Source organism: Rhinoderma darwinii, chromosome 3 (assembly GCF_050947455.1).
Source record: "Rhinoderma darwinii isolate aRhiDar2 chromosome 3, aRhiDar2.hap1, whole genome shotgun sequence".
NCBI classification, from domain to species: Eukaryota; Metazoa; Chordata; class Amphibia; order Anura; family Rhinodermatidae; genus Rhinoderma; species Rhinoderma darwinii.
In genome coordinates, this window is record NC_134689.1 from 204,622,584 (window position 1) to 204,649,539 (window position 26,956).

The 26,956-nt window shown below is 37.8% G+C and overlaps 1 protein-coding gene across 1 annotated transcript in view; it reads left to right on the forward strand.

The window, feature by feature from the left end:
• Positions 1–461: 461 nt before the first annotated feature.
• The window catches only part of LOC142750409 (chloride anion exchanger-like), a 62,262-nt gene continuing 35,767 nt past the window's right edge, over positions 462–26,956 (forward strand). The window contains exons 1-17 of the mRNA XM_075859411.1: positions 462–592; positions 2,792–2,931; positions 3,072–3,182; positions 4,816–4,952; positions 5,045–5,209; positions 8,912–9,064; positions 10,523–10,605; positions 14,379–14,526; positions 16,244–16,357; positions 18,829–18,906; positions 19,007–19,102; positions 20,355–20,461; positions 20,778–20,847; positions 21,774–21,866; positions 21,955–22,050; positions 22,604–22,837; positions 25,572–25,626. Coding sequence (XP_075715526.1) covers positions 462–592; positions 2,792–2,931; positions 3,072–3,182; positions 4,816–4,952; positions 5,045–5,209; positions 8,912–9,064; positions 10,523–10,605; positions 14,379–14,526; positions 16,244–16,357; positions 18,829–18,906; positions 19,007–19,102; positions 20,355–20,461; positions 20,778–20,847; positions 21,774–21,866; positions 21,955–22,050; positions 22,604–22,837; positions 25,572–25,626 — 2,011 coding nt within the window. The remainder of the gene's footprint in view (positions 593–2,791; positions 2,932–3,071; positions 3,183–4,815; positions 4,953–5,044; positions 5,210–8,911; positions 9,065–10,522; positions 10,606–14,378; positions 14,527–16,243; positions 16,358–18,828; positions 18,907–19,006; positions 19,103–20,354; positions 20,462–20,777; positions 20,848–21,773; positions 21,867–21,954; positions 22,051–22,603; positions 22,838–25,571; positions 25,627–26,956) is intronic.

The following is a 26,956-nucleotide window of genomic DNA, read 5'->3' on the forward strand; positions in this document are numbered from 1 at the left end:
TAGAAATAACAATGGCAGCTCCTGTAGGTGGTACTAGCTCCCCAATGCCACTGGCATAAAACTGCTAGAAAACATAGTCCCACATTTATCGTTCAGTTCGCGTCAGGTTTTTGCGTAAACTGTTACCAAAAATTCACAATGTGTGACAAATTCGCACTAAAATTTGTGAATTTTCTCAATCCCTTGAATAGCCAGGGATTTGAGAAGTCTTACCACAGGTAGTGACCAGCTTCTCTCTGAACAGGGACTGTCTTCTTGATACAAAAGCTTTCAGTAACTTAAATTTAAAGTGTTGAATTTCCTCATATAACGCTGTAAAAATCTACAATGATTTAAAAGATTGTATTCTCAGTGTTAACAGGTTTCATTTTGTTTCTTTACTGTATAGGTAATTTCATTATTTATTTTTTTTCCTATAATTTATTTATTACTTAGAAGATCAAGATCAATAACGGACAAAAATGTATGAGACAGTGGGAAACCAGTATGTGGTATCCAGACCTGTATACTCCGAAAATAACTTCCAGGTTGAGAATGAAAAAGTGCATAGATACCATAAAACATTTCTGGATCACCTACGTGTATTTTTTGGGTTAGTGCTGTGTCCTTATTATAGAATTTAACTAGATATGTGCGCATAATACAAATATGTATCTACTTATACTTTGAATTCTGATATAGTTGATATATATATATATATATATATATACATAAGCTATAGCCAATTGGCACACATATTTGAACACAGTAAGTAACTGTGTTGACTTTCCTGCTTGTTGTGTGTCAGGACCTACTATAAATTAAGGCAGAGCTTATTAAAAACCTCCTGTGTTAGGCCCCCTGCACATGGCCGTAGCCGTAATCCTGGTCCGTGATTACGGCTACGGCCGGCCGCAGACAGTCACTTGCATTTGCAGGCCATGCTCCCATTATAAAGTTTGGGAGCACGGTCCGTAAAATAAAAAATTGGACATGTCCTATTTTTTGCGCAACCTTTCTACAGCCCGGACACCTTCCTGTAAATATAAAAATATAAATGAATGGGTCCGTACTTTTATCTGCAATTACAGACCGTAATTGCGGATCAAAATTACGGCCGTGTGCATGGGGCCTTAATTTATAAATGTACCGGCCAAATCTGAAAACTCTTTAGTATCATTGATTATTCCATTCTTTTCAGATAATGGTCAACACAGCAAATATGTAATTGTTTCTATTTTGTATACAAAATCATTACAACCAACTAAAGAACTAATAATGAATATTATCTTTTCCAATGATCAAGGTTAGAGAGAAGTGAAAAGAGGAAAGGCAAAATGTTTTAGAAAGGATCATATCCATAAGCAGTTAATACAACATAGTAAAATTAATTTGATAAAACCACCAGTTTGTTTTTACATTAAAGGTATTTGTATACATTGTATACAAGGCTAGAGAGCAGTTAAAAGGGTTCTGTGCATTTCATGTTTATGAATGGGCTACTAGCCTACTTACATAGACATCAATGTATGCATCTTATACTTAGATGGTCTGTAGTCCAGTACGGCTGTACCATGTACTGCCAAACAGAGTCCACCAGACTACGTGTGTATGAAGCTATTGCCCCCTAGAAACTATGCTTACAGGGGTGAATAAAGGGAATCCGTTAGAACATGTCACAATTTCTTTTCTGTCTGATTTGTACGGAATCAGACAAAAAAAAACAACCTCTGTATGCCTCCAGATGAAATTGGAGGTATACAGAGGTACAGTAGAAGGGTTATGCACCTCTATGTAAGCCCTATTACAGGTCCGTACAAAACAGTGCCATAATACATTTGTAAACATGAGCCCTTAGAGCTATATATAGAAGTAACCCCAGAAGCCTTGTTGGAACCCTCAAAGCTATTGCTCTTTGGTCAAATGAATACTAAAGTATGTACATTTATTACTTTGAACTGAGCATAGACAGGAAGTGCGCTCCCTACATATTGATAAATCTTTTTTTTTTCTTTGAGATTTTGTCCTGCTTAGTTTCAACGGTCATTGCTCTCATGTACATATCAATAATGATATCATTATTTCTTATCAGGGCTTTTGACAAATGCTGATATATATTATAGACTTTTTATAACACTCTATGTGACAAGACAATCAGTTAATACAGGCAATATACCCAATTGTAAAATGAAATCACACAAGAACCTATATTATACGGACTACAAGCAAGGCATTGATCTATTGTTTAAGATGATGTGAATTGTATTAGTTGCACAAAGTGAAATGGGCAATGCAGTATAATCTGTATGGGGCTGTATATCGCCGTAATGTGGCATCCACAGACTGCAATCTTTTTTCCGTTGGACCCATATGGAATCCAAAAGAAAAAAAATCTCTATAAGCCCGCATATGGAACTGGAGCCATTTAGAGAAACAGTAGAGCACCATAAAAGTGTATGGGTGCCACATTACAGCTCTGTACAACACAGAGTTTGTACAGAGTCACATACAATCATTGCGATGATGACTTGATGAACTCAAAAAATATTTATAATGTGAGTCTCAGGCCACGCCAACATCTAAAGTACTAATTATTCAGAATTGTGTCATAACATAGTTATTATTCAGGTTTAGAAAAATAACTACAGGTAAGGATTAAATGACAATTACAATAAGCAGTGGAAATTAACATCTCCAACTAGTTCATTGAACCTTGACCATTAGTGGTCCCTAACTCAGTAATAAATGTAAGATATACCTTCAGTAGATGTTCTACTATAAAATAAAACATGTGACTATCATCCATTTCTAGGTGCTCAAAAGAGAAGGCTAAAAGGATAGCATTTACATTTTTTCCCATTGCTTCATGGCTGCCCATGTACCAAATCAAGGAATGGCTTGTCAGCGATATCGTGTCTGGGGTCAGCACTGGCCTAGTGGCAGTCCTACAAGGTATATTAACCATGTTAATAAGCATAATGGAATGTGGACAATGCTGGTGTCATTATTTCCCATATACATACAGAAATAATGTTTAACTCAGCAAGGAATTATCGTTCTTTGTAGTAAGTTAGGACTTTTTATCATTTCAGGTCTTGCATTTGCTCTGCTAGTGAATGTTACGCCAGATTATGGATTGTATGCTGCATTTTTTCCAGTCATCATCTACTTCTTTTTTGGTACCTCTAAGCATATATCTGTTGGTAAGTCATGTAACTTATATAATTAGCTTATTATGGAGGTGCAATATAAGAAACCTTTTCAGGAGTGCGTCGTCGTCGTCGTCGCCGCCGCCGCAGCCGTCCAAATTCATCTATAATGAAAATCAAATACATTTTACAAATAGTCTCAATTAAAATCTATATTTTCATGTCCATAGCTCCTAAACAGATCTATTTGTTTCTATGGTAACAGACTACATACAAATCCTGTGTAGTCTGAGCCTATAGTCATATTTTCTTCTATCTAACCCCTACTTTTTGCTGACAGACATTCGGTAGGTTAGCAAGAAGATCAGGGGACAGATGCAAAGAAGTATGTTTGCAGGATCAGACTACTTATGGTCTGTATAGGAGCTGTAGATACAATGTTTAATTAGGACTACTTGAAAAGTTTGTTTTATTTTTAATTTTAGATGCATTGGAACAATAAAAGAAAATGGTTACAATGGTAGTATAGCTTTTTTCTATCATTTTTCAGTAAAAATGGGAGGCTACTTAGGGAAAATCAATGTCAGGTACATATTTTTAGGACTCTTGGTTTACTATGCACCAGAGTTTTAGGTTGAGGAGCAAGAATATATATTTTAAGCATCAGTTCTCTGTACACAAATCATACAAAAAATAAACAAATAATAAAATGAATCCTATCTTTCAACCAATCAACTCTTTATAAGTAGGAATGATCTGATAATAGAGCAGGACAACAGCTGTATATTTCTCATTGTAATCATTAACTACAGAATCCTTCAGGCTTTAATATCGGCTTTGGTAGGAAGGTCCAAAGCTGAATATAGTAATCTCCATTGCTGGGACCCCACAGGGATAAACTGCAATCCATGGGGGAATCTGGTAGCAAGTGTTTCATTGTCCAGTAGTGCCATTGCAGGGGAAATTAAGTATTACACTGTGATATCAATGGGTTGTCCATGCAATGCTTGGACGTGCTGGGTCCCGACAATCTTTGTAGGTGCTCTCAGCTCTGGTTAATAAAGGGGGGCCCAAGTGGGGGAACACACTCTAGTAACTCTGGATTCCCTAACAAAGTATTTGAAATGAGTTTTCTAATTCAGACTAATTTTAACTCTTCTGTGTGCTGGTCTGTCCCTCCTGGACTTTTAATCCATTTACTAATAAAAGTTATATCTTACATTTATTTAGTTGGTAGCTGGTAAAATGGTTTTCATTGTGCCTCTGGTACATTAGTTATTTACAATTCTAATTCAGACTATCACACTCTAGGCAGTAACTAAAGCCATGGGGAGTCAAATCCTGATTTAGCGTGGTCACCCTCTATTCAGTAGGACAGCTAGTAGTGCAACCACTGACAGTTCTTCCACTACTACAGTCACATGCAGGAGAGTCTTATCTTGTTTCTCTAATGATAAGATATTTTCTATATTCTTGTCATACAGTATTTACACATCTACTAGTATAGATTTATCAAATAGATTTATCTTAGAATACTACCCTTGTTCTTGCTAACTATTCCTTTGTGAAGAGCAACAGTAGAGGAAAAGTCTAATGGAAAAAAACATAGATGCATGGAACCTGTTCTGTTACCCAAGTAAATTATCACAGATAATCTAGTTAGACGGTTTAATCTGGTGTATTACAGGTCCCTTTCCTGTGTTGAGTCTAATGGTTGGCACAGCTGTACTGCGGTTGGTCCCAGATGATCCAAATGTTCTAAATTTGAATGAGAGAAGAGTTGTTGTAGCTGCTTCTGTGACGGTACTAGCGGGGATTTTCCAGGTCAGTGCTGCTGGGATATCTCAATAACCTGATACTCCACATGTATGCTAAAAGCTAATAATGGCCCATGTGTTTTTTTTCCTTTGTTCCAGTTGGCTCTAGGATTGCTGCAAGTTGGATTTATAGTCAAATACTTGTCGGATTCCTTGATTAGTGGTTTTACAACCGCTGCTGCTGTTCATGTTTTAGTATCACAGTTAAAATTTATATTTGGCTTAACAGTTAAACCATTTAGCGGACCTTTAGCCTTGTTTTATGTAAGTATATTTATGAATTTATTATATTTTGCTATGTTCTACATGTTTTTCTTTCCACAACCTGTTACGGAAATCTCGAAATATAATTTAAAGAGACTCTGTCCCCACATTATAAGTGCCCTATCTCCTATATAAGGAGATCGGCACTATAATGTAGGTGACAGTAATGCTTTTTATTTCGAAAAATGATCTATTTTAAACCACTTTATGAGCGATTTTTCGCTTTATGCTAATGAGTTTCTTAATGCCCAAGTGGGCGTGTTTTACTTTAGACCAAGTGGGCGTTGTACAGAGGAGTGTATGACGCTGACCAATCAGCGTCATGCCCTTCTCTCCATTCATTTACACTGCACTAGCGGTATAGTTATATATATCCCTAGTGCAGTCATTTACACAAACACTAACATTACTGCAGTGTCCTGATAATGAATAAACATCACTACCAGCCTGGACGTGATGTTTATTCAGAATCCTGACACTTCTAAATCTTTTCTGTGAGATTCCATCAAGGCAAGCGTAATCTCGCGAGATTACGATGTAACCTGTCATTTCAAACGAGATTACGCTTGCCTTGCTGTAATCTCACGTCCAGGCTGGTAGTGATGTATATTCATTATCAGGACACTACAGTAATGTTAGTGTTTGTGTAAGTGACTGCACTAGCTATATAACTATACCGCTAGTGCAGTGTAAATGAATGGAGAGAAGTGCATGACTCTGATTGGTCAGCGTCATACACTCCTCTGTACAACACCCACTTGGTCTAACGTAAAACACGCCCACTTGGGCATTAAGAAACTCATTAGCAACAGCTATTAGTTCTTGAGAGGGTGGAGGTGGAAAGGAGGAAGGAAACGGGAACCAAGAAGCTATTTGATAAGTGGCAAATATTCATAGAATCGCAATGTACAGCAGCCGAAATAGCGGAAATTGTTAAGCCTTTCCAGCACACAAAGTGGTACTGCACATAGCTCTTGGCAGGCACTTTAGGGGGGTTGCAACTTTGAACTAGTTGGGGGATAAATGATAAGTAGATACTCATTGATGACCTAAGTCGTGTCGGGGTTGGGGGAAGTCATGTTTTCGGTCCATATGAAGATCGACACTTATGCCATGTTTATATGTTTACATGTTATGTTATGTTGAATTTAATTCAAAGTTAATTCAATGACAGTTGAGTGCTGCGCACTCATGATGTAACTTTTACGTGAAATGTTTGTAAGAAAATATGAAAACTGACAATAAAAAGGATATTTAAAAAAAAAAAGAAACTCAGCATAAAGCGAAAAATCGCTCATAAAGTGGTTTAAAATAGATAGTTTTTCTAAATAAAAAGCATTACTGTCACCTATATTATAGCGCCGATCTCCTTATATAGGAGATAGGGCACTTATAATGTGGTGACAGAGTCTCTTTAAAATGTCAACAAACATTATTACTTTATAATGCTCTTTCCTGTGTGATTTTAGTATCAACTATCCATAAAAAACTCAAAAGAGCAGCCCATAGAGATATTTTTATTCCATTAGAGAAGTCTTATTTTGCTTTGGTTGCACATTTTCTGAGCAGACACCATAATCCAGTGTGGTTCTAGTGTGCTTGTTTTAAGGTGAGCTGGGAGCTGACAGATTATTAAATGTGCAGGTTGGGGAAATAGTGCTCACATCATTATACATTTCTACTTGTTTTCTATCAGATGCTTTGTAGAGGAACAATAAAAATATTGAAGTTCAGGAAAGTAAAATTCAATCAGCGCCCTTACCTCATTGACTTGGACAATGTCCTAAAAAAGAAAAGTACAGATGCTAAGGCTTCATGCACACGACCGTATTTCTCGTCCGTAATTACGAACCCTTCAATTCCTATTAGCCAAGGACACCTTTCAGTATTTTTACTGATGAGTGTCCGTGCTGAAAAAAAATTATAGAACCTGTCCTATTCTTGTCAGTAATTACGGCACGAACTCTCCCATAGAAGTCTATGGGAGCTTCAGTAAATACGACGGCTACGGATGTGCATCCGTAAACCATCCATATTTACGGAAGCGTTGCCATGCAACATGCTGATGACATAATTTACAGCCTCCCTCTTTTTTTACGGATCCGTATATACGGATCAAATACCAATCCGTAAATACGGATGAATCATGGATGCCTACAGATCCGTATTTACGGACAGTATTTACTGATAAATAAAAATACGCTCGTGTGCATGGAACCTAAGTAAACAATTTTTAAAAGCATGTCAAATTTTTATTGTGAGAGGTACATACCTTCTGAGAATAAAACGGTTAGAAACAGTGGAAAACCAGTGTAGATAAATAAAAATTTAAAGGGCAATAAATAACAAAATGAAAGCATTTAAAATACTAAAACAGTAGGGCACTGAGGCCCTATGCACACTGCCGTGCCCGTAATCATGACCCGCGATTGCGGGCACGGCCGGCCGCCCACATTTTCGGACCGTGCTCCCATACAAAGTATGGGTGCATGGCCCGTAAAATGGCAAAGAACGTACATGTTCCATAATGTTTGGAACATTTCTACGCCACGGACACCCATCCATAGTCATACGGAAAGGTGTCCGCGGCCAATAGAACTGAATGGGTCCGTAATTGCTGATCGTATTATGGTCCGCAATTACATCGAGTTTTTATGGTCGTGTGCATGGGGCCTAAGCCAGAACGGAGAGACGTTCTCCTGTTCCTGTCCACCCAGCTGCCCATGCATGGCCACATGCGGCTTTCCCAGTTAATAACAGCTGATCACTAGGAGTTAGAGAAGCCGGACACGTAGCGACCATCTGACCTCTGGGCCAACAAGGTTTTGGTTTTGTGAGACAGCCCTGAGGATTAGAAGATAGTATTATTCCTGGTTGATCATCAAGGGGACCAAGGGGAGTTGGATACCATCCCTTCTTGTGCAACACCATAGGAATACTTCTGACATGTTTCCAATACAAAAAGGTGCATTCTTTGACTTTAGCTGAGCATCTTTGGGTTTTAAGGGCATTTGGGAACAGAAAATTATATTCCTAAACTATGAAATGACCTACTCAGAAATTGGTTAGACATATGGAATCCAAATACATCCGTAGTACAGAAGGGGCTAAACATACTTCCATAGAAACACTAATTTACACATATTTGTTATGGTATTGATCAACAGTAGCACATTGCATCACTAGATTTTACATGATCATCATATCCCCCTGAATAAGGAAATAAAAATTCATGGCTAGGTTTCATATGCTCTCTTTGTCAACATAACTTAAACTTAAATTACTTAAAGGGATTTTTTGAGAGTAGAAAAAGGGGTGTTTTTTTCCAGAAACATAACCACTCTTGTTCAAGGGCTTTATCTGGCATTGCGGATCAGCCTCATTCCCTTGTATGTTGCACTACCAGACATAGCCCATGGACAAGAGGCCCACAGTTTGTGGAAAGAAAGGCAGACCCTTTTTCAGAAAACCACTTAGTGACTAAGATGACCATGTAGTACTTTTCTGCACCTAAACTGCTTATTACCTACTGCGGAAGGATCTCACTTTTACTATCTACAGTAAAGTGCAAAGGACAAATGTTTGTTTAAATAATTTTTAAATATGAATATAATTAGGAAAAATGTAGCAATTTTCTAATTTAACAGTTAAACTTTTTAAATATAGATTGTTGGTGTATTTAGCGTCGATTTTGTTTCACAGACTTTGGAAGGTCTATTTACGAAAATTACAAAGACAAATATTGCCGACCTTGTGACATCAATAATTATAATGGTTGTGGTCTTTGCTGTAAAGGAAATCAATGATCGCTATAAATCCAAGATTCCTGTACCAATCCCTATTGAAGTTATTATGGTAAGAAACTAATTCATTAAAATAAATTTGTAATAAAATGAATGTAAGATGCTAAAAAATTAATATAGAACGGTAAGGCTTCGTGCACATCTGCGTTAGAGACCTCGTTAGGGGCCTCTGTCTCAAATTAGGCAAGGCTATTGTGTCCAGCTGCGCTATTGTGTCTAGTAAAATCACAGCCCCTAGACGAAAAGTCGACAGTACCATTGAAGTCAATGGGTTCCATTGGCCACCGGCGGTGTCCGTTGTCCGTTGCTTCCGTTATTCCCTTGTTCTGCTCCTCTGACGGAGCAGAACAACGGAATGACACAACGCAGGTGTTAACCCAGCTTATGTCCACCTTCCTACATCATTTCACAGTTTATATACACTAACACATTTTAGGGTTTCTTTTACAGAATTAATCTGCATTAACTTTGTAAATACTTTACATTACTTATCTTGCGGAATTACAGCATGTTCTATTCTCCAGTTCTGCAGCCAGAATTCTGCAGTCTTCAGATCTAAAATCTCCCAACACTCTTTGCTGGCTTAAAAGTTTTACTAAATCTGCTTTGATGATTTCCATTCTTAGAATTCTAGTCTTTACAGCAGGCACTGTGTCATCTGATGTAAAAACCAACTGCCCCCATGCACTAAAAGAGCTCAGCTAAGCGGGTAGAGGGGTGTCTGACAACTAGCTTGTGGTCTGTTTCCAGTAATAACCAGCAGAATTATGAATGCAGCCTTTGGAGTATAAAAAGCCTGTAATGTAGCTTCTTATGTAGATTAATTCTATAGTATTAACTGCTAAATCGTTTTCAAAGGTGAGCATACGCTTTAATGATAAAGATAAGTAGAACATGACAGAGCATGAAAAAAACCCGAATGATCACAACAAAAATTGTGAAGACTGTAGCAGTTTGGCATCCGTTTAAATTTCCTTAAAAATTAATAGGATCAATTAACGGACCAGTCATGATCTGTTTTTTTTTTTTTAAATACAAATATATTAAACTATGTAAACGCACCCTTAGAGTATGTGCCAACTGGACTTTTTTTTTTTACTAAATGTTTAGGAAACATTCAAATGGGCACATACCCTTAAACTGCAACACAATTGCTCTTAGTATACCGTTTCCCCACCGCCTGTCTCTCGTATCCCTCACTGCTCATGTTTGTTATGGTTTAATCTTTTTAAACTCGGTGTGGTTTCTGTTTGAATTCAGATTTGGGTTATATCAATTTTTTTCAAGCATAAACAATAACTGAACTTCAATGCAAACTACTCTAAATACATGAACGCATGAAAATAGAGAATAGATGTCTAATTGCTCATTAAAGAAGATATAGAATTAAATTCCAAATAAAAGTAGAGTTATTATGGAACAAGCAGAAAGAATTTGTGATGAACAGAACGCCTGTATTTCTATCCTTACATCTTTTCACAAATTAATTTATTTATGTTTTGCTTTGCAGACAGTGATTGCAACTGGTGTATCATATGCATTTAATTTCCAGACAAAGTACGGCGTTGACATTGTTGGAAAATTACAGAAGGGGTATGAAAGTTTATATATTTCTAAGTAAAAATAGTCAATCCCATTGTTGTGAGCTGTCCATTCTGTGAAGTCTTTTATTATATATTTTTTTATCTTTTAATATCTTTCTGAGGTTTCTTGGTCTCCTTTATAGGTAATATATATTGTAATAACAGATAATTCCAGCTATTACAGCTCAACTAGGGGCTGTCTCTTATTTTTCCACTAACCCTGAGTGGCTTATAAACCTGGATTCTTATGCAGACATCACACCTCACTAACCTGTAACTCCCTCTTTCTTTCTGCTCTGATTTTATGACAAAAAACAATAAGAATAATCATTACATCTATGGTATTGGTTTTGACCCGTGACAATCTGATTCCTCGTTCGAAACACCTATTATTAATGATACAAATATAATGGTGGTTTCTCTTGGCTCAAATACCCACAAAATCTCTCTCAGACCGGAGCAGGCAAAACTAAATTGGGTATGACCCAACAAATACCCTAAATAACATATATAAAGTACAGTGAAGTTTACCGCTCAGACGGCACTGGTAACAGTCCAATATCATTCAGTATGGACTCTCTCCCAGAAAAATGCAGTGGACAGTCCGCAATCCAATGAGGGTGTGGATGGTAATTCTTATCCTTGTAGTTCCACCAAGCTCCTTATCGTCTCTCTCCACATTCAAAGAACTCCTGGTAGCGAAAGGATCTTATGTCTCTAATAGATGGAAAAAGGAAGACACATAGTGCAACACCCTCTGAAAAAAGATTGCTCCATGCCAAGTTTAATCCATACTCACAGAAGTAACAAGAAATAAAAGCATGGATGCCCCAGAGGAAGCCGGAAGGGCGAAACCCAGGGTCGGGCGAGAGTGTTTGGCGTGCCGCTTAGAAATTTTAAAGATTTTTACTTACCTTGATGCTTTTATTTCTTGTTACTTCTGTGAGTATGGATTAAACTTGGCATGGAGCAATCTTTTTTCAGAGGGTGTTGCACTATGTGTCTTCCTTTTTCCATCTATTAGAGACATAAGATCCTTTTCCTACCAGGAGTTCTTTGAATGTGGAGAGAGACGATAAGGAGCTTGGTGGAACTACAAGGATAAGAATTACCATCCACACCCTCATTGGATTGCGGACTGTCCACTGCATTTTTCTGGGAGAGAGTCCATACTGAATGATATTGGACTGTTACCAGTGCCGTCTGAGCGGTAAACTTCACTGTACTTTACCTATTATTAATGCACAGAGATTTGTAGAATGGAATGAGACGATGGGAGGAAACCTCCAGCTCACCAGCTCCACGTTCCTGTGTCAAAGTCTCGCCCGGATCTCCGTGACGGCACACGGCAGACAATACGAGAAAAAAAAGAGAAGTAGGATCCAGCGATGTATATGTAAATGGAGAAACTCGGTTTCCACTTTATTGATCACATGAATCAGCCATGAATAAGAGCACAGATCGTGCTCGAAACGCGTAAGCTTCCTTTAATTTGCCAATTTAACCACCTTGTCATTTCTCCTGTGTTTACCTTTTATTGTTCGTGATCAATAAAGTGGAAACCGAGTTTCCCCATTTACATATACATCGCTGGATCCTACTTCTCTTTTTTCACATATTATTAATGCTTTAAACTATTTTGTCAGTGGTAAACCTTACAATCATAGAGTTTACAGTCATCTGAGATAAATACATAGAGGGATATTCAAAGACAAGATATTTCTCATTTTTGCGTATGCCCCTTACATATCAGGCGTTCTCTTGCAACGCTCATAGTATAGGAGGAAAATCTTTACATCAATGGCTAGTTTAAATCTAAGAGTCTACAATGCAGTACTGTAATTTTATTTGTGAACTAGGAGAATCAGGACAAACAATGTTAGAGGTCCCACCCATTTTTGAATTTAGATTTCTTTCTTTTTTCCCCACTAAAATATAACTACTGTATCATCAGCAAGCAATGCTTCATCTCTTCGGGGACACAAAGAATAATGTTAAGTAACGTGATCTTTATTAGATTAAAGGGGAACTCCAACCAAAGCCAAATTTGCTTTGTGATCCATTTGTGATCCATTAAGGCATTTCTAGTTCAGTTAATCAAGATAAATCTGTCACTCAAACAGGCACCAGAACTTCCTGTATGATTAAATTGCATCGACTGTTCCACACAGGCTCTGCACAGGGGCACAAACTCCTATCACAGTTACTACTGATGATTAGACAGGCTCCTGTCACTCAGCTATAATAAAGAGGAGCACAGCTCAGCCTACCTGGCTCTATACTTATAATCTCTTACCTTATATAGGAGAATATTGAGGGAAGGATAATCACACTGTCCTCCCAGAAGGCAGAAATGGTATTGGCTGTAGCGGCTCGTGTGATGCTGTGCTGAGGCATCATGGGTTTGGTTGTAGGGATAGGAATTCCAGCTCTTTAAAGTGAGCCAGATCATTTGGCTCAACTTAGCCAGAAGAGCCAACTATTTCAGCTCCCAAAGGGCTCTTTATTTAATACCAATTCTGGCTTCTATTAATCAGCCAAACTTAGCAATCTTTCGAAATACAAAATAAATTATAATGTAAAAAAAAAGTAGCATCAAACCATTTTTACAGTGAAACACTTTAAGGTGTCTTTAGGGCAGATTGGAATTAAAAAAAATAAAAAAGTGCCTCAGATTAGAAATGTTGACATGGTTTCTACTCTGTTATTATTTGGCTTGTTTTGGAGAAGATTCTTTCTGAAGGGACTGATATCATTACGATGCACAGTCTTCTTGCCATCACCTTGTCAATGCGTGGGTAGATTGAAGCCTTGGTCACAGCTCTTTGGATAAGCGGGTCTCAGTGGGTCTGCAGCTCTTTGGATAAGGGTCTCTTCAGCATAATATCTTACTTGCAGTATAGCATATGCTGAGGAATTCTTTCTTGCAGTGTCTACTGTTGCTCTTTCATGAAAGAGCCTCAGACATTTGTGGCTCTACTTCTGGTGCCCCTGCTCCCGCTTGGCCTCCTGTTGATGGAGCGGACTTGCTAATGGAGCTACATCTTGCTGCTACCGTTTCTCTTTGAATGGCCTCATCAATAGCTGTGTTGTCATTAAAGGCCAACTTTTTGAACCTCGGGGCCAGTACAGTGTTTTCTGAGGGTAGAGTATTGTATTCCATTCTGTGACACTTTCTTTCTACAGATGCACAGAGAGCAGACAAAAAATAATAATTTAAAAAATTGTAACTTAGCAAATTAGATCTTGTTTTATTTTGTACTATATGGTCTTTGTTTACTATTACTGCCATTCATCTCTGGTATGCACTTTTAATATGCAATTATGTAATAATAAATAATATAACAAAAATTGTCCACTGTACCAGCCTGCATTAATCTCCACAGTGACTTGCTTAAAGGGTTCCAGAACAGTGCATCAAAGTGTCAACAGGTGCATTGATACGGGCCAGGGTAGAGGAGATTTCATCCTTGAACTCTAGAACCTGTTTAAGCATACGAAATGCTACATTCGACTTCATAAAACATACTTGTTTGGACCTCAGCCCTGGCATACCCATCTTGCACCGAGTAGACTTCAGCTTCTCTGTGGCTGTTGTGTTCATATGGGAAAATTCCACCATCACCTTTACTTTATCCAAAGTGGGCTTCATCACATTCAGGGCATCTCAGGTTAACTGCGTGAGACATTGTCTGGGGTAAAACATGTAAAAAAAAGGAGGAAAAAATATTATTCTATTTCTATAACTTAGTTTTTTTTCATACTTCTCTTCTTTATACATAGCTTCCAGCCTCCACTGGCACCAAGTCTTTCAGTATTCCAGGAATGTGTAGCTGACGGCTTTTCCATTGGAATCGTTGGATTTGCTATAGGTTTTTCTGTGGCTAAAGTCTATTCCATAAAGCATGACTATGTGATAAATGGTAATCAGGTACGTTACATAATTATTTTCACCATTTCAGATGATAGATCATTGTAATATGCATAAAATGTAAGCATCTTAAAGAGGCTCTGTCACCAGATTTTGCAACCCCTATCTGCTATTGCAGCAGATAGGCGCTGCAATGTAGATTACAGTAACGTTTTTATTTTAAAAAAACGAGCATTTTTGGCCAAGTTATGACCATTTTTGTAATTATGCAAATGAGGCTTGCAAAAGTCCAAGTGGGTGTGTTTAAAAGTACAAGTCCAAGTGGGTGTGTATTATGTGCGTACATCGGGGCGTTTTTAATACTTTCACTAGCTGGGCGCTCTGATGAGAAGTAACATCCTCTTCTCTTCAGAACGCCCAGCTTGTGACAGTGCAGATCTGTGACGTCACTCACAGGTCCTGCATCGTGACGGCCACATCGGCACCAGAGGCTACAGTTGATTCTGCAGCAGCATCAGCGTTTGCAGGTAAGTCGATCTTACCTGCAAACGCTGATGCTGCTGCAGAATCAACTGTAGCCTCTGCTGCCGATGTGGCCGTCACGATGCAGGACCTGTGAGTGACGTCACAGATCTGCACTGTCACAAGCTGGGCGTTCTGAAGAGAAGAGGATGTTACTTCTCATCAGAGCGCCCAGCTAGTGAAAGTATTAAAAACGCCCCGATGTACGCACATAATACACACCCACTTGGACTTGTACTTTTAAACACACCCACTTGGACTTTTGCAAGCCTCATTTGCATAACTACAAAAATGGTCATAACTTGGCCAAAAATGCTCGTTTTTTTAAAATAAAAACGTTACTGTAATCTACATTGCAGCGCCTATCTGCTGCAATAGCAGATAGGGGTTGCAAAATCTGGTGACAGAGCCTCTTTAAGTGTCAGGCACATGGCACACAGAGCTCCTGTGGCTCAGTACTATAGAGCTATAGGCACAATGTGTGCTGCCTATATGATGCTTCATACAGCAATATTGAGATATCAATGGAATACGGTGCTCCATACAGTGATACTTAGGTATTCTCACCAGCACCAATGCTTCTAGGGGAGAATAAGTCCATAATACTGTGACCTATGGAACATGGCACAACTCATTTTCATGCAGAGATATAGAAGTCCATGGTAACCTGATACAACTCAGAGGTTCACGGAGCCATAATACGGTTTTGTGTTTGAGCCCTTATGGTTAACCAGCAGTGGAAACCATGGTTATAATCTTATCATACAATGTGTTTGATAATCTTTATATCACCTATTAAAATACAAGGCACACAGAGGTAATTGCCAGATCATATTGTGAAGTTAATTTACAATTGAAAAAATGAGGTTGAAGTTTAAAAAAATATAAAAAATAAAATAACTGTTGGGGAGATTTATTAAGACTGGTATTTAAATTGCAGTCTTAATGATAAACAATCGGGAGTAAGATGCGACAAAACTTAAGAAGTGAACGCCTTATAAATGGTTCTAATATACGGATGCTTGTTCCACCAGTCGAAGCAAGCATGACATGCTGTCATAATTATGTATTTAATAAGATAATGAATGAGAAATTACACGTACAACAATGCACAGGAATTATGTTTGCAACAGTTGATATGATTTTCCACATGGAAATCATTCTTATGTTGGCAAATGTTTTCTAGTCACATCAGAAAATAAAATTTCTGTCTATGGTCAGGTTTAGTAATGTGACTTATTTAATACATTTTCAGGAGCTGGTAGCCTTTGGATTAAGCAACATCTTCGGTGGCTGTTTCAGGGGGTTTGCTGCAAGTACTTCATTGTCAAGATCTGCTGTCCAAGAAAGCACAGGGGGGAAAACACAGGTGAATATTCCATAAATGAACTAGCCTATAAATCAAATATATCATCTTAAAATCACTTTAGCAATAAGGTGCCTGTAGCAGCGTTTCCCTTTCCCTTCTCTCCACTATTCTACTATGCATGCATAAAACTGAATTGCGTGGTGGAAGAGAAGGGTATGTGAGCCACAGCATAGGACCCCCAATGATCCTGTAAATGTTAACGTGTTAAATACACGGTGGCAAGAAACTTTAACTTGACTTTTTCAATGGTTTTCAATTTTAGTGGTACGTTATCACGCTGCAGTAAGTTATCAGAGTCAAGATAAGGATTGCTGGTCACTAAACCGTTAAAAAAGTCACATATCTGCTATTACACAAACGATACATGTTTACATACCACAATCTCAGAACAACCAACGATTATTTTTTTGTTGACATAAACGATCATATGTACAAATCAACCAGCGTTTTAACGCTAGTCATTGAGTCGGTACACCTATTTACATGAAGTAATTATCATGCATGATCGCTGGTCAGCATTGAAATCTGACCGATTATCCGTTCGTATAAATGGGTCTGAACTATAGGGTAAAATAGAGAAAAAGAAGCGATGATGAAGGTAACACCCCAATGGTGGAACAATGGTATATTGGCCAGTTGCAGTATAACAAAGAAGATTTCTGTCATTGGGATTTTATTATAATTGGACACAAAAGGCTGATGTACAAGTACAGTTGAATGTATTTTCTCCATTTTCCATTTCTTAAACTTTTATATTGAAATATAAAGGCATGTCCTTTATTCCCAGTTTTAAGTACATGCAGCCTTAGTTTGAATAAGCTTCTACTATGATTACTAGCAGTGAGATTGCATGAGATTATGAATGATATGCTGTACGCATCCTCAGATGCACTTGTGCACTTTACCCTGTATGTAATATAGATAACGATACAGTAACAGAATACCCATTTATTTTCTGACCCCGCGTGAGTTGGCCTAGAAACACATCATGCACATGTTCTGGGAGCAACTAGGACATTCCATAGTCTTATAATTCAAACTAGACTCATGAATTAACACAATAGATTCATGCATATGAAGAGAAAGACATTTAGCTCTAGACATACCTACACAGACCTGAGCTCTATACATTCAACATGATGCAAAATGGAAAATCTTGACTCATACTTCAATATCACTGTATAATGATCTCCTTCAGGTAGTGATGCTTTTACCTGCTACAATTATGTAAAGTAGGTGATTTAATTATTATGATAATTGGAAATCATTATATAAAGTGTGATTGCACGCAGCTATTTTTCCATAGGATGCAAACAATTCTGTGCAATGCTGATTTCAATTTGACATTGTCATTTGTTGTTTTTTTCAAATACCTTGTTTTATTGAATGATTTCAATTACATAAATTCCAAATAAATAGCAGCCTTTAAGAAAACATATGCAAGTTAAATATTAATGCTACATATGGGTACAACTATACGCAGAATAATTTTAAATATATACATGAAAGAAATGTTAATGCCACAGTAAAGAACCATCAATCAGAGAGCAATCTATTTGCCTGGATTAGCCCATTTGCAGCTTCAATTAGAATAGAGCAAGTACATTATTTTTGGCATCTCCAGTCTTCTGAAAGATTGTGGTTGTAGCAAACTAATTAAAAAGATTTTGTTTCTGGCAAGATTGGTTATCATTTATAAATGGATCTCAAAAGATTTCTCACGGGAAGTAGAATGGCACCATAAGGTGAATAAAGCAATGCTTTTCGAAAGATCATATTACTTGTCGCTAAGCAAAGAGGAAGAGTAAACATTCTTTAGAAGATCTGGAAGAGATGGATAGTGGAACTATGCCCCGAACAGAAAAAGAACTTAGGGCAGGTTTAAAACCTGTTAGTAGCTGTTTGAGGAGTAATGTTTTGTTTTTTTCTCTCTCTCCCCTCCCTACGCGATATTTTCCAGGGTTTTAGTAGGTGACTGTTGATTTTCTAACATTGACTTTTGGGATAGTGTCTGTACTGCATAATATTTTGTTTGATATAATGTTAACTCTGAACATTTTCTTTGTTTTTTTTGTTATGTAGTATGGAATATTTTGCTGTATAAATCAACAGCAATTTAAAAAATTATATAAAAAAAAAAGTGCATAGAACAGGTACAAATGTGTACATCTCTGGCCAAATAACACTTATACGTGCTTAAAAATGTTCAGTCTGCATAGAATTTAACTTATACGAGCAGCAGTTAGTGCTCCAGAGCTTCTCTTCCTACTGTAACTAAATAAGTTGCACTTGTTGTTGATCATTTTGGAGTTATGGAACTGGGTTTTCTGGTCATTCAGTCACCCGCCTGCACACAAGACTATTCCCTGCTCTCTCGCTTTCCTAGCACACAAGGAGGATGTATAATAACATGGTATCATGCTTTTTTTTTTAAATAAAAAAATGCTTATATATAATATATTAATCAACAGGTGGCAGGACTTTTATCAGCAATAATTGTCATGATTGTCACGTTGGCTATTGGATTCCTCCTAGAACCGCTGCAAAAGGTAAGCTTCCATGATATATTAAAAGTATCATTCCTTAATATAAATAATCTCCATCAGTAAATGTAATAATATTGTTTATTTTCTTCTCTTTCTCTTTTAGTCTGTGCTTGCCGCCTTAGTCGTCATTAATCTGAAGGGCATGCTAATGCAGTTCAATGAAATTCCTAATTTGTTCCGGAAAGATAAATATGACTGTGTAAGTACTTAGTAGTATGTCTAAGCTGTATATAAACATATATAGGTTAGTATGAATCAGCCCTCATAGCATAATAGTGCAATGTCCAAGGACCAGAGCCAATAATTAATGAAAGTTGATCGACTGTATTACCTCACAGCTCTTTAAACAGCTGCCAAAAAGAAAATAGAGTTTTAAACAATGACAAGACACAAGTTGTTTGCATAGTAGGATTGCTTGTCTCGGTCCAAAGTGTTACAATAAGTATAGTAATAAAATGGGAGTCCATAGAGTCTTCAACTCTGTAAATTACCTTCTCCAAGTAATTTAGATAACCGTATCTAGCACATTTAAAGTGATATAACCAAAGAAAGAGCTTTTCTTGCTTTGAAAAATATTTTTAGGATTGCAACTCTAGTTTATATATTAAGGTAAATTATATATTTTTAAAGCATTTCATTAGATTACAGCATCAACTATTTTAAAAAAAAGTGCTAACATGTACCGGTAGTCAGCAGGACTATTAAGTTCACACAATAATGTAGTCTTTGTCTGTAGGCAATAGAATATTTACTGTATATAGCACCAATATATTCTACAGCGCTTTACAAATAAGGAAGTAACAAACAAGTAAAATGAGCAGTAATCAAAACAAGTCAACTGGCTCTACTTTTATTCAGGGGAATATAAGTAAAGCTGGGAATGTTAGAAGCAAGTCCAATGGTCCAGGGCAGTGAGCTTCACAGAATGCGTGCAGCACGATAGAAGTCCTTCAGACGGGGGTGAGAAGATGTAATAAAGGAGGTCATTGGTCGAGAAAAGAGCCCTGTTGGGTAGGCAGATGGAGGTGAGAGCGGAGATGTGTGATAGTGAAGTATTGTTTAGACCTTTGGAGACTAGTAGTAGAGTTCTGAATTTACTTCTACAAGAAACGAGTAAGCAGTGTAATGAGCGATACAAAGCAGAGAAGCCAGTATTACTGCTAGATATAGATCAACCTGGCTGCTGCATTCATGGTTGAGTTAGTTCTATTTGAATTCTACAATTTTCACGCTTTTACATAAAGTTATCAAATGTCATCAATATACAGTTATTTTTTGGATGAACTTGGACTTTTATAATCATAGATTCACAACAAATTCCATAGATTTTTTTTTTAGATTCCTGTTGAGTGGTACGGTAATGAAAATGATAGAATGATCCTGGAATTGTGTAAAACACTCGATATCCAAATGGCATACATGACTTCTCATTGTTCCTTTATTCTTTGCAGTTAGTATGGTTGGTGACCTTTCTTGCAGCTGTATTACTCGGTCTTGACCTTGGACTGGCAGCAGGAGTAGGATTCGAGCTGCTGACAGTAGTATTCCGTGCACAATTGTAAGTACTGTAGGGCATTGACTTATAAGTAGTCTATATCTATTGCATAATTCAGGAAGAAAATAGACAAGACATGGGCTAATATGACAGATGGAGTACTGCATACATGATACAAGTAGCCTAGGTTATTTCCGTGCAAGTGCAAGCTAGGCCTAAGTATTCACAAGTTTAGGACTATGATCTTGTATAAGAGGAGAGCTTCGGTGGCATTAAGCTATGAGGGAGTTTGTACTGCTTAAAATTATTTTGAGCGTATATTATTTTAAATACATCAACAATTATTCTGAATTAATATATTTGTGATTTTATTTTTCAGCCCAAAATGTTCCCAGGTAGCAAACATTGGGGGAACTGACATTTACAGGAACAGAAAAGATTATACAAATGTAAGCCGTCCAAATATTTACGTTTTTTAAAAAAAAAATCATTTTATTCATTTCATGCTCATAAACCAACAAATTAGGCTTAACAAAATATTGTCCTGGATTATATTTTCCACCTGTATTATATTAGCTTTTATGACTGAACTTGGTATCAAGCCCTTAAAGGGAACCTGTAACCACCATTTCACCTAATACCTGGTGGTAGTGGGTGAAAAATATTTTTTATGTACCCTATAATTATGTTCTAAGTAGGCTCTGTACCTTTAGTATTCAATTTTTTAGTGTTCCTGCACCGTATACTAATGGGCATAAGAGAGTCATATCTTCTTTTGAAAAGAGTCATATCTTCATTCCTCAAGCCTTTCCGAGTTTACCCCATCTTCTTACTTTTGATTGGCAGGTCCTCGCCTCCCCCAGCACACACTAAATCCCATGCTTGCACATAGATGTCCTGTTCTAGTGCGTTCGCACAACGGGCTACCATAGCAGCGCATGCACAGTATCTAGATTTGAGACCCGTACGAAGCAGGGTCGGGTGTTGGAGCATACAAGATGACTGCACGTGCGCTCTCTCAGATGAGTTTTCGATATTCAGGGCGGTGGGCAGGCATAAGAAGAGGAACTAACGAGACTAATGGATTATTACCATAAAGGGCAGAAAATGTGTGCAGAACGTTATTTACGGTCGGAGGTGCAGTATAGGAGAGGGGATAACGCCAATTAACTTTTGACAGCAGGGGTAAATATAGTTAAATAGGTGAAAAGCTGGTGACAGGTTCCCTTTAAGACTCTTTCAAATCTGTGGGCACCAGTACCAACAACCGATCAGTACAGTTGGTAGTTTCAGTCAAGAATTTTGCATTCATATCCAACACTTAAATATGTCAAACCTTGGTATATGACTGACCTGTTGTGCTTGTCGTCTACAGATCTATGAGCATCACGGAATCAAGATTTTCAGATGTCCATCACCAATATTTTTTGCCAATATTGATTTTTTTAAAGATAAGCTTGTAACAGCTGTAAGTTTGGAAACTTATAAAAACCATGTATATATTTTTATCTTTAAGAAACAACATTATAACACTGCAATATGTCTCTCTATTACAGGCAGGTTTTAGCCCACTGAGAGTGCTGCGCAAACGCAACAAAGCTCTAAGAAAAATAAAGAAGCTGATAAGTAAAGGGACATTTCAGATCCTGCCAGTAAGTGATGAGGAGTATTTCCACATATACATTATTTTGTATCACAAACAGCGTTTTTGTACAAATGAAGGCAAGATGGCCTGGGTCTCAGTCAGCAAGTCAATACATCTCAACGTGCTTGATAAGGAGGTGTCAGGGCTCGGTACTGGCCAGCAAAGGCCTACACGACTGCATTTTTTATGGACCTAGCCTTATTGTAGACAAGGGTGTAGGCACAACATCTACGGTTTTTGGACGTACAAAAGTTGCCTTTTGCACATACATTTTGTAACTTTTTTTTTTTAAGTTGTCAGAGCTTGGCAAAAGATGGCTCGACCATCCACGGCTTGTTCCATTTACTATAATTGACACCAGAAACTGGCGTAAATTATAGCAAAGTTCTACCCCAGCTCGATTTAACTTTCTGGTGCTTAGACGCCCAGAGATGCATCTAAATTATTAAGAGGCGTGCACCTCTTAATAAATTATCCACATCTTAATTCTGGGGACTTACATTGTATGCTGTATCAATTTTGTAGACTTTTAGTTAATGGTCTATGACTTTGTATTGCAGAAAGGTATAATTTCAACATTAGGAAACCAATATGAGTCTGAAGAAGAATTGGACAATAACAGGATTGAAGAGCTGGACCAACCAATAAACACCTCTGACCTGCCCTTTGTTATAGACTGGAATTCAGATCTCCCAAACAATTTGACGGTTCCCAAAATTGATATTCATAGTTTAATCATTGACTTTGGAGCAGTGTCTTTTCTTGATATGTCTGGAATGAAGGGTTTAAAAGCGGTATGTAATACAAATTAAGCGTTGATATAGAACATTTGAGATAGCATGATTAGTAGTGTATTAGCTTTATCCATATGTTAGCTGTATTGTGGTATAGGTTCAGAAAAATGCTGCAGTGAGCCTGTGCCGCAAAAAGTCAATGACACCAAGCAGCTGCTATAAATGACGGTGCAGCCATAATTCTCACACCACATGCAGTATAAACGCAAACATACTTATTGGTCCAGAAGTAAGATCTGGCTGTTTATAGCCAATGTAAAATAATATTTTGTTGGATTTAGTCGCATAAACACAATTAGGGACTTGTGTTAGGTTATATAAACTTTTGAACGCAATTTTTTTCTTTTATAAAAAGGTCAGTGTGTTTTATGCAACTTTATAATTAGCTTTTATTAAATATAATTTTTACTTTTTGAGATACAGCAGCTTTGTATCCTGCATACAGAGCAGCTGTATCTTACGATGATTCTGCTATCCGTCAGGTCTGCGGGACTAACGGGTTCAGTGTCAGCGGATCTTGCGTGTCTCTGACATGCAAGATCCACCTGTAATCTATCACATCTAAGTTATGAACTTAGATGTGATATATTACAGGTTGATCGTGTGTGGATTCAGTTTTTAGCGCAAATATAATTTTTACTTTTTGAGATACAGCTGCTCTGTATGCAGAATGCAAAGCAGCTGTATCTCAAAAAATAAAAATAATTTTTAATAAAAACTAATTAGAAAGTTGCACAAAACACACTGATTGACCTTTTTATTAAAAATCAATCAATCGCTTTCGAAGGTGTACATAGCATTTAAAGATAATCTGTCAGCAGAAAGGCTGGTGACAGGTTCCCTTTAAGACCTTTCAAATCTGTGGGCAGCAGTACCAACAACCCATCAGTACAGTTGGTAGTTTCAGTCAAGAATTTTGCATTCATATCCAACACTTAAATATGTCAAACCTTGGTATATGACTGACCTCTTGTGCTTGTCGTCAACAGATCTATGAGCATCACGGAATCAAGTATAAGTACTGCTATTAAAGAGGCTCTGTCACCAGATTTTGCAACCCCTATCTGCTATTGCAGCAGATAGGCGCTGCAATGTAGATTACAGTAACGTTTTTATTTTTTTTAAAACGAGCATTTTTGGCCAAGTTATGACCATTTTTGTATTTATGCAAATGAGGCTTGCAAAAGTACAACTGGGCGTGTTGAAAAGTAAAAGTACAACTGGGCGTGTATTATGTGCGTACATCGGGGCGTTTTTACTTCTTTTACTAGCTAGGCGTTCTGACGAGAAGTATCATCCACTTCTCTTCAGAATGCCCAGCTTCTGGCAGATCACGCTGTGACGTCACTTCCCCAGGTCCTGCATCGTGTCAGACGAGCGAGGACACATCGGCACCAAAGGCTACAGTTGATTCTGCAGCAGCATCAGCGTTTGCAGGTAAGTCGATGTAGCTACTTACCTGCAAACGCCGATGCTGCTGCAGAATCATCTGTAGCCTCTGGTGCCGATGTGTCCTCGCTCGTCCGACACGATGCAGGACCTGTGAGTGACGTCACAGCGTGATCTCTCGAGAACACGCTGTCTGCACTGCCAAAAGCTGGGCGTTGTGAAGAGAAGTGGATGATACTTCTCGTCAGAACGCCCAGCTAGTAAAAGAAGTAAAAACGCCCCGATGTACGCACATAATACACGCCCAGTTGTACTTTTACTGTAAACACGCCCAGTTGTACTTTTGCAAGCCTCATTTGCATAAATACAAAAATGGTCATAACTTGGCCAAAAATGCTCGTTTTTTAAAAATAAAAACGTTACTGTAATCTACATTGCAGCGCCTATCTGCTGCAATAGCAGATAGGGGTTGCAAAATCTGGTGACAGAGCCTCTTTAAAGAAATGTAATAGATACCTTAAATTAAACAGAGCTAATATGGCTATAAAGTCAAACTAACCTACATACAATTAAGTTCACACTTGCATTGTATAATCCGTTACTCTGATCAGTTTTTAGATCATTATAACGGATAAAAACGGACCTGTTAAAAATCTTATTGAAATCAATGAGAATTTTAATTGCATCCGTTAGCGTCCGTTATGTTAGTCATTAGTTTTTTTTACGAGATAAAGGTGCAGCGTACAGGATTTTTTTGGTCTAACGGATGGGTTATGTTTATCATTGGTGTCAATGTAAAACAGAAAACAAACTGTTTGCCACCATTATTTTTAAACAATCCACTGATCTAAAAACGGATTATACAATGCCTATCTTTAATCGGAGACCAGAATAAGTATGCCTCAATTAGGGGTGTAACAAGTAAACATGGGGCCCCATAGCTAAGCTTTGGATGGTGCCCCTCCTTCAGCAGCAAGGGTGATCAGGGCATATAAACTTGATTATAAAAAGTTATTATTTTGGTTTCCAGTAAGTTCAATTTTCCCTTTTCCTTCTTTCATTGATTTCCCAGCAATCTACAGTCAGTTTTTTACAACCCTTCCCTTTCATCATCTATAGCAATCACTTACTATATATCACCTCTGAGTTATGAACGCCCACATAACATATTGGTCCTCATAGCAGCTACTATGCCTGCTACCCTGGTAGTTACACCAAATTATGTATCAATCCATTGTGTAATTGGTTTTCCATACAGTGGAAATTTAACCCGTCCATGCAAGATCAACCAGCAGAAATGAAAAAAAAAAATGAATACACCTTTTGTTTGTTTTTATTTCTTTAGGTTTTGAAAGACTTTCTTAAGGTTGATGTAGATGTATATATTGCTGGAATAGACAGTAAGTACCTTTTTTTATACTTCATAATTCATTTGAAAAAAGGGAAACTATGGGGTTTGTTATGAAAAAACAACGCGCAACAGTTTTCTAATCTGGAAGCTGCTATCGGTTAACCCCTTAGTGACCACCAATACGCCTTTTCACGTGAGTCACTAATGGGCTTTAGGCTAGGCTGACGCCTTTTCACGTCAGCCTAGTCTAAGTCCTGCACGGGTCTCCCGTGCAGGCAGGAGCCGGGGCTCTGCTGTCTGATGACAGCTGAGCTCCTGCTCCAACGCCCGCGATCGAAGTTTACTTCGATCGCTGCCGTTTAACCCGTTAAATGCCGCCGTCAATAGCGACCGCGGCATTTAACTTTGTTTACAAAGGGAGTGCGCTCCCTCTGTCACCCATCGGCGGCCCGCGAATGCAATCGCGGGTCTCCGATGGGGTGTCATGGCAGCCGGGGGCTTGATAAAAGCCCCCAGGTCTGCCATGGACATATGCCTGTTAGGACGCGCCGGAGGCACGTCCTAACAGATTGCCTGTCAGATTTACACTGACAGGCAATAATGCTCTGGTATACGAAGTATACCAAAGCATTATAGCAGCGATCGGAACATCGCACAGTAAAGTCCCCTAGTGGGACTAATAAAATAAGTCATCAAAGTGAAATAAAGATTATTAATAAAAAGTACAGTAAAAAAATAAATAAAATCATTTTTTTGCATAAAAAGTGGTTTTATTTAGTAAAAGTGTATAAAAAAAAAAAAAAGTACACATATGTGGTATCGCCGCGACCGTAATGACTCCATTAATAAAGTTAATATGTCATTTAAACCGCAAGGTGAACACCGTAAAAAAAAAACGCAAAAAAACATGGCGAAATTGCAATTTTTTTCCATTGCCCCCCCAAAAAGTCATAATAAAAATGAATCAATAAGTCCCATCCACCCCAAAACAGTACCATTCAAAACTACGTCTTGTCCCGCAGAAAACAAGCCCAAAAATCACTACATTGATGGAAAAATAAAAAAGTTACGGCTCTTGGAAAGCGACGATGCAAAAACAAATAATTTTAGTTCAAAAGTGTTTTTATTGTGCAAAAGTCGTAAAACATAAAAAAACCTCTACATATGTGGTATCGCCGTAATCGTACCGACCCATAGAATAAAGGTAACGTGTTATTTACGCCGCACAGTGAACGGCGTCAATTTAAAAACGCATAGAACAGGTTTTTGTTATAATCCCCCCCAAAAAGGTTAATAAAAGTTAATATAAAAATTATATGTACCCAAAAATGGTGCTATTAAAAAGCACAACTAATCCCGCAAAAAACAAGTCCTCATAC